This window comes from Megalops cyprinoides, chromosome 8 (assembly GCF_013368585.1).
Source record: "Megalops cyprinoides isolate fMegCyp1 chromosome 8, fMegCyp1.pri, whole genome shotgun sequence".
Lineage (NCBI taxonomy): Eukaryota > Metazoa > Chordata > Actinopteri > Elopiformes > Megalopidae > Megalops > Megalops cyprinoides.
The window spans coordinates 4,287,968-4,298,528 of record NC_050590.1 but is presented as its reverse complement, the minus strand read 5'-3'; the positions used below and the strand labels follow the sequence as shown (position 1 = coordinate 4,298,528).

Here is a 10,561-nt window from a genome sequence, read left to right as displayed (position 1 = left end):
GGCTGGTTATTAAAGTAGCCACATGGAGCCAGATGGTCTATATCAGTGCTTGTCAGCCCTGGTAGTGAGGACATCTCTGTGTGCACTGGCTTTTACTCCAGCTGTCCTGTTAATGAACGCAAATGTTATCAGCTTCAGCGACTTGCTTAAGAGACCCCAGTGAACAATATGGGTGACAGGAGAGCTCCGGCCAGAATCTATAATTTGATATGATTTATAGCATGTATGGATGTGCGTGGAAGGTTATTCCTTGCGTGCCAGAAAAGTCAAGTGCGCGCCATGGGTTTGAGTGCAGGGTCACGGCCGGGACGGCATCACTAGGTCATTAGCAGTCTCTGCTTGGTGCCGCCAGTCGGTCGCACTCTCTGTCCGCAGTCAGAAAAACTCATTCTTGCCCTGCCTCTGATTGCTTAAATGCGTCGGGAGTGTGATAATCTGAAAGATCGTTGTCACAGCAACAACAACAACAACAACAGTCTTTTCACAAGATTTTATTGCAGATAAATGTCACGCAAAGTCAAACCCGGGTCAGCTTTTCTGCTGTAATACCAGTCACACCTGTATGATTACGGTCTGTCAGAATGGGAATCTGCATGGGTTTAAGAGACTCAGGTCTTGTTCCTGATAAGGTCTGTGTTTCTCAGTATAAGGTGCATCCTCTTCTGTGTGTCATTTTCTTATCTATGTATTCTGTGGTCATGGTGACCTGAAAGCTAAGATTTATTGATGATTTTGGGTGGTAGTGTAGTGTGTAGTGTAGTTGGTTAAGGAGCAGGATTTGTAACGGAAAGGTTGCTGGTTCGATTCCCCACTGGGGCACTGCTGCTGTACTCCTGGGCAAGGTACTTAACCCACAATTGCCTCAGTAAATATCCAGCTGTGTAAACGGATAACATTGTTAAAAAAAAAAAAAAAACTGTAATCGATTAAGTCACTCTGGATAAGAGCTTCTGCTAAATGCCGGTAATGTAATGTAAAAATCTGTATGTATAGTTTGAAAAAGCTTATGGTGGCTGAGTCTGCATGCAAGTAAGGATCTATGAATAAAAATAAAAATAAAAAAATGACCTGCACATACAGTATATAGGTAGTAAAGGTTTCTCTGTGTGTCGTGGTCACTGGAAAGCGTTGTATTCTGTTGCACTGGAATCACCGCTGCTGTGCAGCTCTGTGTGTGGTCTGTGCAGCATCCCCACATCTTCTCTGCCTGGTGCGAGACAGGGGCCGTCTCACCCCTGAGTGCATTGTGCCATCAGCGTCCGTATCAGCGCGGTGAATCGGCGCCTCTGAACAGGCCTCTGTGGGAAGGCGGTAGATCTGTGTTCAGATCGCTGCTCAGCGGCTCACCGTTCCTGCTTATCGCGGCCCTGCCTGGCCGTATCGCCCTCCTCCCCCTCCTCAGTATCGGGGTTGCCGCTCCCTTCCCCCCCCGTCCGCTCGCTGGAGGGGGCAGAAGTGTCTGAGTCTGGCGCAGTGCTCTGCCCGGGTGCATACACGACTGTGTTTTTACCAAAAACCCATGACACTGCCCTCCCCCGACACAGCAATGCAGCAATGCCAAATGGGGATTCACAGCTAACACTCCTGTCTCCCGGCTTCCACATTATTATAAATTGTTGTTGTTGAGTAGATGCTCTTATCCAGAGCGACTTGCGTAGGTTACAGTGTTATGCATTCATACAGCTGGATATTTACTTGTGGGTACCTTGCCCAAGGATATGACAGCAGTGTCCCAGCAGGGATTTGAACGAACAACCTTACATTTTCGATGCCTGCTTGTTACCACACTGGAGCCCACATTTAACTTTACATGTCTAAAGGTACCATGTCCACATATGTACAAAAACATCTTGGTTGTGTAAACTCTGTATTGTACTGATAGCATACTGAAATTTCAGTTATTGTGTCGGGGTTTTCCAAAACATGTTGATATATTTAATGGGTGCATACTCAAACGTGCCAAAGATGGGGTAACGCTCAGAAAAGAATTAAAAAAAAAACTTTCTTGGTTCATTAATTTATTTCTACAGACATGGGAGCAGTGGAACTAAAAACAACAAAAATTTCAGTTGGAAAGACTTGAAAATGCATCATGCAAAAAAATTTGATCTCTTCCCATTCTAAAGTCATGAGGCATGTGCTGTCCCTTAGCTCAAAATGACAGCCAACTCAATGCAAGTGTGTAATTATCAATTAGTGTTGCAGTTGACATAACTGACAGACCCTTTATGTTCACAGTCAAATTTCCAGTGTAGGCTTCAGTCAACTGCAGCATTCTTTAATTTATTTTAAGTACTGTAGCATGTTATTTACATTACATTTTTGTGTTTGTCTGTGGTTGTTGGTTAGTGGTCGTTTTCTCATCCCTATCTGATTAATAGACACAGGTGTGTTTTATTACACACATTTCTGGTTTTAGGGTGTTGAACATGTGCGCTTGAATTGTTGTGGACATATTATTACTCATTTAGGCCTTTCGGTGAAGTTCAATGTCAGTTGTCAGTTGCACATCCTTTAGGTTAATTGAAACACAAATTGATGATTACACACCTGCATTGAGTTGGCTGTCATTTTGAGCTGAGGAATAGCACACACCTGATACTAATTAGAACAAATCTTTCACACCCAGTGAAGGCTTTAAAGGTGTAGAGCTTGCTCTGTTGCTCCGTGTGTATAAATAAATTAATTAGAATTAAAAAAAGATTAAAAAAAAAACGTTGATGCTACTCCATCATTGGCTTTACTTATTGTTATAGTTGCACCCTGTAAGAGGTACACAGTGTTTTGTAGACATCCCACCTCCACCTCCTCTTCTAACACGGCTATGCCATCTCCCTGTCTCTCTCTCTCTCTCTCTCTCTCTCCCCCCCCCCCCCCCCCCCCCCCCAGAACTACCCTCCGCCCTCTGTGTCGCCGGCAGACGTCAGCGCCAGTCTTCCTCCCATGTCCAGCTTTCACCGCAGCAACGCCAGCACTTCACCCTTCGTCACAGCCTTGCACACCCCGCCCGTCAACACCGCTGAAAACGTCATCGGTAAGAGGTCACCTAAAGCGGCAGTAAAGCGGTAAAAGTGTTGTTGCAGCTGCATAGCAGTACCGGTGTAGCATAGTGGCAAGGTGCAGGGCTTGCAACCTTTTGTAACCAAAGGGTTGCCGGTTCGATTCCCCACCGAGGCACTGCCATTGTGCCCTTGGGCAAAGGTACAGAATTGCCTCAGTAAATATCCAACTGTATAAATGGATAATATGTAAAATTGCAACCTATGCAAATGGATAAAAGCATCTCCAGTAAATGACAGTAAAATAAAATAAAGCAGCGGCTGTTTGGCGATTGGTTTGCGTTGAGTTAACGGTGAGTTTTCATTGGTCTCTGCAGCAGCAGCAAATCGAGGGAACGGAACTGGAAGCTCACAGACTGGAGACGCACTAGGGAAAGCCCTGGCCTCTGTGAGTCCCCCGTCAATTTAACTTAGTCCTCCATCTTCCGTGCCGCCACCCCACACGCACATGCACACACACACGCACACACACACGCACACACACACACATACACACATAAACACACATGCTTGAGAGGGCAAGCTCTGTACGGGAGTGGAGCCCACAGCACAGAGAAGTACAAACCTTGGAACGCTTTGGGGATTTCCACTCCATTCTAGTAATCACACTCCATGCTCAGAATGAGCCTGTCAGTGTGCTGATGTCATCAAAGATCAACAGTGGAGGGCCGTCGCACGCTTTGAAAGTAGTGATTTCAGTGCGTGATGTTTGGTCTCTGCACGTGGATACCAGGCGCAGTAATAATGCCCCACTTCAGACTTCAAAAGAGGCGACCTATGTCGTTCTGCTGGGTATTAACTGCCATTCTGAACCCTCTGTGATTAAACCTGTAAGGCCAGTGGATGTGTTTGCGAATGTTTTTTTGGACCTAAGCCTGGATAATTGTGCTCCTAATCTCAGAGTATACAAGAAAGGGAATTGTACATTAAAACGTATTTACCCAGAGTCCTCAGAGCCAGTGGATTATGCATTAGTTTGGATAATCAACCAGTCTAGATGAAGAGGAAAAAAAAAATCAGGGTATTTGTGCTGTTTTTCTAATGTGTTACCCGAGCGTTTGCCAAACAGTAACTCCTGTGTTTGTGCCTGTACGCGGTCCTCTGAAACGTTGAAAAAATGTGTTTATGTTTCATGTGAAAATCAGTCAGCTTTGGGCCTAAATTCACCACAGATCAAACAGGTGTGAGCATATAGCAAACAGTGTTTTTAGTTATAACACCACTGCTTGTGAAACGGCAGTTAAATGCTCCACATGTTTCTTTGAAGTGTCTCCTTTTTTTTTTAAACCACAAGGTATAAAATGTAGAGAAATGGCAGAGAGAGTTGGGGGAAAAAAAAACAAAACAAGACCAATTCAAAACATGGAATAAATTGACTGCACAATATCCCAGACAAGCACACACGTTAAAAGGAAAAAAACAAAGGGGGGGGGGGTAATAATTGAAAATGAAGTCTTTTTCTATCCACAGACTCCATTCCATTAGCATGACAAAGCTGCTGTGAAATGGACACGATTGGGGGGGGGGGGGGGGGGTGAGGGTGTGGGGGGGGGGCATCTAAGCCTTGTGGTTCAGCCCTGCAAGCTGCCCATTGTTTGGCCTTTGTCTGCCACCCTTTTTCAACGGGCCGTCCTGATTGGCCCCCCCCTGCTGCCCGAGGGAGCATGACTGATGGGGGGGCGGGGCCTTATTTGTTGTTGTAAAGTGAGTGGTGTTAGTGTTTGGATACAGCAGAGTCGGCTTGGGGGTGCGGAGAATAGCTGGGTCGCGATCTGGTGAGGCCAGGGGTCGTACCGCTGTAGAATGCGACCTGCGATACATTGAAATAAGCATTCAGGTGAATTTGCTACAGTCTGGCAAACCACTTATTACCTTAATCATAGGAACAGAGGTGATGTGTGATTATGGCTGCCTCTCCTGGGTGTCACTCTTTTTTGATTGTGAGAGTTTTAATTTGGTTTCAGAAATGTAGTGCAGTGTTGAGTGTCACTAGAGTGCACATCTGTCTCTGGCTCTCATAAGAGTTAACACTTAATATGTGTTACTCTGTCCACTGACTTGGGGAGAGACATCGCCTCCCAACCTCCCAGGACATGATGCAATCACTGTGTCCTTCAGGATTTAAGAAATTTGATTGATGTACAGAACCATGTGGTTTGGGATTGAGTAAGAAGATTAGTAATAAGTGCGTTTCCGTCTCTTGTTGAAAGTCAATTGGGCTTTATGTCGTACTGCAAACGGTTGTGTCACAGCACTTGATTGAGTTCCTCTGCAAGAAAAAACCTTCTTGATATGCTGTTTGTCTCAGAGCTAATTAGTTGGATCGAAACTTAATACCCTGGTTTCCATAAGATGTTTTTTCCATTATGTGGCAAAATATCCTCTTATCAAATGAAGAAACATGGAAGCTTTACAAATATTAATCCAGAAACAAACGCAGCTCCCAACCCCCCACCCGTCTCGAACGCTAGTATGTGGAAATTTTGTAGACGTTCTCTGTGGATTTCAGGGAGAGACAGAAACTGACGACTTTGTCTCTCCGCCCACATGGCGGTTTGGAAAATAAACGCACTGGCCCACAGCACAGCTGTGTGATGGAGGGTCCAGACCTGCGCGTGCGGTGAGGCCACCGTCTGTCGCAGGAGAACGCTGGCGTTTCCACATTAAGACTCGACAGGTCGTTCATCCCAAGCCGGCTGTCCTTATTGGCCGAAAGACCTGTGTCTGCACCGCGAGCGGCGAGGATCAGATGACTGCCGTTTCATTAGGTCCCATCAATAAGCGGGGCTTCCTGACGGCTGGCCGGCCCATGATCCTCTGCGGTAGGCCACAGAGAGTGGCTGCACAGACTTCTGAGATGGATGAGTGAAAGGAGAGTGAGATTGATGGTGGCTGTATTGGCCTGGCCTGTGGGGGACACACCTTCCCTTCTCCCCTCCTCTCATGTGGACACCAGACAGGCCTCAAGTTGCATTTGGGGTCATTGTGAGGCATTCTAGACCCATATTTCAAGGGAGTAATAGTGATTGTGAGTCCAGATGCAGTGTCCCCACATTCCGTTTCCCCGAGTTCTGTTTCCCCCGAGTTCCGTTTCAAGGCCCCAACTTTTGGTCTTCATGTGCTGCAGGTTCTGAAAAGTTGAGCTGAAAGTCCCGGAAAGTTTTTTTTTGTTGATGACTTTTGGGGGCTCGGGGCTTGGGGATGATGATAGCGGGGATGATGTATAATGTAGAGAAAGAAAAGGTGCAAGATTAGCAGAGCATCTGTAAAGCTCTAAAAAAAGAAAGAGGGAGAAGTGTTGCTGGGAGGGGAAAGACCTCAGGGTACTGGTGTCAGGGGGAGGTGGGGATGGATTTGCTCCTGGAGGTCTGAAGCTTCGTTAAAGGGCCTGTATGTATGTTACAGTGCAACACAGTGGTAAGGAGCAGGGCTGCTGACCAAAAGGTTGCTGGTTTGATTCCCGACACTGTTGCTCTGCCCTTGGGTAATGTACTTAACCCAGAATAGCCTCCAGCTGTATAAATGGATAACATGTAAAATTGCATCCTATGTAAGTTGCTCTGGATAAGAGTGTCTGCTAAGTGACAGTAATGTCATGCCATGTCATGTATGCCTAGAGCATCTTTACGTGCTCCTGGATAGTGGAGGGGTCAGAACTCATGAGCAGATTTTGTCCACAGGCTGGCTTAGAGGGGTGCTAACAGCAGCCAGAAAAAGCACTGAGAAATGACAAGGTTGGCTTTTTGAGACTTCTGTGTGCTGTGTCACTCACAGGTCTCCCTTCCCCCCCCTCTCTCTCTCCTCAGATTTATTCACCTGATCACACCAACAGTAGTTTCCCATCCAACCCCTCGACACCGGTGGGCTCTCCGTCGCCCCTCGCGGGAGCAGCGGGCACAGCAGCAGGTAACCGTGACGATCTGCGCACTCACCCCCCCCCACAGGGAGAGGGCCCCCGCCTGTCCAGGGGCTGGACACGGGAACAGAACATGGCTTTACTGACGGGGTCAGCATTAACACGCGGTGCATAACCTGATAAATTTCGTCAAGCTGTTGTAATTCAATTAGTATTAATTAAAAATTGTTATGTATTCAACCCTGACATATACTCCACCCACCCCCCTGATCCCCTTCCTCTAATGCCGTGTTTCTCAACCCTCTCCTGGAGGACCCCCTGCCCTGCATGTTTTAGATCTCTCCCTGCTCCAACACAGCTGATTCAAATGATCAACTCGTTATGAAATCCTGAAGCTGCTTAATAACAAACTGATCATTTAAATCAGCTGTGTTAGAGCAGGGAGAGATCTAAAACATGCAGGACAAGGGGTCCTCTAGGAGAGGTTTGAGGAACACTGCTATAATGAATACAGATTAATCCTTGTCCTCACTGCTGCAGTGGTCGACTGAGTGGCTGAGTGGATGAGCGGCTGAGCGACTGAGTGGATGAGCGGCTGAGCAACTGAGTGACTGACTGAGCGGCTGAGTGGCTGAGCAGCTGAGTGGATGAGCGGCTGAGTGACTGAGTGGATGAGCGGCTGAGCAACTGAGTGACTGACTGAGCGGCTGAGTGACTGAGTGGCTGAGCAGCTGAGTGGATGAGCGGCTGAGTGACTGAGTGGATGAGCGGCTGAGCAACTGAGTGACTGACTGAGCGGCTGAGTGACTGAGTGGCTGAGCGGCTGAGTGGCTGAGCGACTGAGTGACTGAGTGGCTGAGCGGCTGAGTGGCTGAGCGGCTGAGTGGCTGAGCGGCTGAGTGGATGAGCGGCTGAGTGACTGAGTGGCTGAGCGGCTGAGCAACTGAGTGACTGACTGAGCGGCTGAGTGGCTGAGCGGCTGAGTGGCTGAGCGGCTGAGTGACTGAGTGGCTGAGCGGCTGAGTGACTGAGTGGCTGAGCGGCTGAGCAACTGAGTGACTGACTGAGTGGCTGAGCGGCTGAGCGGCTGAGTGGCTGAGCGGCTGAGTGACTGAGTGGCTGAGCGGCTGAGTGACTGAGTGGATGAGCGGCTGAGTGACTGAGTGACTGACTGAGCGGCTGAGTGACTGAGTGGCTGAGCAGCTGAGTGACTGACTGAGTGGCTGAGTGACTGAGTGGATGACGCAAACAAACAACAAAACCAACAGTGCCAGAGTTTCAGGGAGGAGGGGGATGGGTGGTGGGCAGGGGGGGGGCGTTTCGCTGAGCCCCAGGACCAGGGTATGAACCCAGTTTGTTGTTTTAGCGAGCGAGCAGTTGCGGTTTGTCCAGCCAAGGCGTGATGTAGAGTGGGCAGCTGTTCTTGTGTCGCCCCCCCACCACCGCCACATTCCCCAGTGTTCCCCACTGTCCTCAGCTGTTGCCCCGGCCCACAGGCAGCTGTTCCCCTCACGGAGAGGTCTGAGGCGGGCCTCTGGTCTCACTGACCTGGGGCTGCATGAGGCTGGGGTCGGAGGGGGGGCCGGTGGCGCTGTTGAGAATAAACACCCCCAGAGTCACACAGAGCAAAGACGCACACTGACCGTTTAAGTGCTATACCAGTACAGGCACCTGTACTAGTATTACTTGATGCTTATTTACCTGTGGTATCGCTACGTCTTATGGATATTGTGATTTGGAAATATTGTGAGGTATGGGTAGTGTATTTGCTTAAGGTCTTCCCTTATTTTTCTAGGCTGTCTAGTTGCAGGTTAGCACGAGTTAACTGACGATGATGCTTGAATGGTGTTGTGTATGTGCTCGCTGGTCCGCGAATGTTGTCAGTCTGGTCTGACACTGACACTGACACTGTTGCTCATTTAATTTGGCTTACAAACGCTCTTCTTGTGTTCGGGAGTGTCTGGTTAAGAAGGGAATAGATGTTACGCAGTGTCCACACAGAGCCACTGAGACCCGCAATGGATCTCATACTGGTGGCAACATAACACAGTGTTGCCGAGCCGGTACTCTTGCTACCCAGAGCGGTAGCGGTAGCAGTAGTCGTCACAGTAGTCGCAGCAATTGATGCGCCTGGCGCTCGCAGCTCCCGTGCAGCTGTCTTTTCTCTGAGATGTGGTGATTAAATTAAAGCCTGTCCTTGTGGGGTTTGTAACTGAGGAATGAATGGACTCCTTGTCTCGGTTAGTGGTCACGCTAAGTGAGTGAGAGCAAGATCTTTAGACCTGTTAGTGTAGCTGCCTGGACAGCGCTCCCTGTCTCTCTTACTGCTGTTCTCGGACAGTCCTGCATGGGGGTCACTGCATGCAGGGATTAATGAGTCCTGGAGCAAAGGGGGGGGCCATCTCTGCTGTTGCATTGAATGATTGGCTTCCCTTCAATGGAAATGTTTCAAGCTTGTACCTAGACAGACTGTGAAAAGTTGCATTCAGTGTTGCATTTGTACTCTGAGGTAGAAAAGAGGTGTAATTTTTATTTTTTATTATTTTTTTAAAATATTTTTAATTTAGAGATGTATTTGTGGCCAGCGTTGTGGGTGTGTCTTCTTTCTGTGTTATTTATGTCCATCCATGAAAGTTCACAAAAGTATGTCCAAACCCAGAAGGTAAACAGGAAGAGACTGCAGAGAGGGAACAGTCTGTTCTGTTTATCAATTTGTGGTTTATTTTATGCCTGAGGTGCTCTATCACGCCGCTCTGGATGTGGTGCACTTTAAGCGGCGCTTGATTGTTTAGATATGTTAACTGTGGGTGACTTTCAGAAGAAACAGCACTGAGTTGAACTGCAGAAATTCCTTCTTTGGTGCAGCACAAACAAATGTACAGCTCACGTTCTTTCTCAGTTTATCGCCAGACCTTGTGCTTTCAGTCCGTTGTACAGGAGAACAGGAGGAGAGGATTTAGCATAACTGCTTTTGGACTGAAGAGCACCTTTCGCATTAAAGCAACTCACAATAAAGCTCCGCGTCCGCTTCCAAGCAGGCTACCGTTAATAGCATCTGTTGCTGAGCGTTAGGACGAAACCAAACCGCATGTGTGAGCAAACAGGCTCGATGTCTCACTTGCTCATTCACGCACCTACATACCCACTCATTCACACACACGCACACACACACACACACACACACACGCGCGCGCACACACACACACGCGCACACGCACACACACGCACGCACACACACACACACACACACACAAGCGCGCGCACACACACACACACACACACGCACACACACACACACACGCGCACACACACACACACACACACACAGTGCAGTGTGCTGGTGATGGTGCCCTGTGCTCTGGTAGAGTGGTCAGAGCTGTGACCAGTAAGAGGGAGTGACCATGGATGGCAGGCCTGCTCTCTCCCCCTGCACCCCTGAAGCCCTCCTCATAAAAACATCGGCCACACTTTCCTCTGTCCATCAGGGTCTCTCTTGAAAGGTGCAATTCCAGTTTGAAAGGAATACGTTTTTTCCCCTCTCTGAAAGAGGAAATAGAGTTCTCCCTGCCAGAACTTTGATGTCTAACTGTTGTCATAACAACCCCTTTATGGTTCCTCTAAAAAAAAAAAGTAAAATTCTCACCAG

The 10,561-nt window shown here is 48.2% G+C and overlaps 1 protein-coding gene across 7 annotated transcripts in view; it reads left to right on the top strand.

Moving 5' to 3' along the window:
• The window catches only part of LOC118782018 (transcription factor 12-like), a 113,817-nt gene that overhangs the window by 90,287 nt on the left and 12,969 nt on the right, over nucleotides 1–10,561 (top strand). For all 7 annotated transcript variants that reach the window (XM_036535222.1, XM_036535221.1, XM_036535220.1 and 4 more), the window contains 3 exons: nucleotides 2,890–3,034; nucleotides 3,377–3,447; nucleotides 6,866–6,965. In XM_036535222.1, coding sequence (XP_036391115.1) covers nucleotides 2,890–3,034; nucleotides 3,377–3,447; nucleotides 6,866–6,965 — 316 coding nt within the window. The remainder of the gene's footprint in view (nucleotides 1–2,889; nucleotides 3,035–3,376; nucleotides 3,448–6,865; nucleotides 6,966–10,561) is intronic.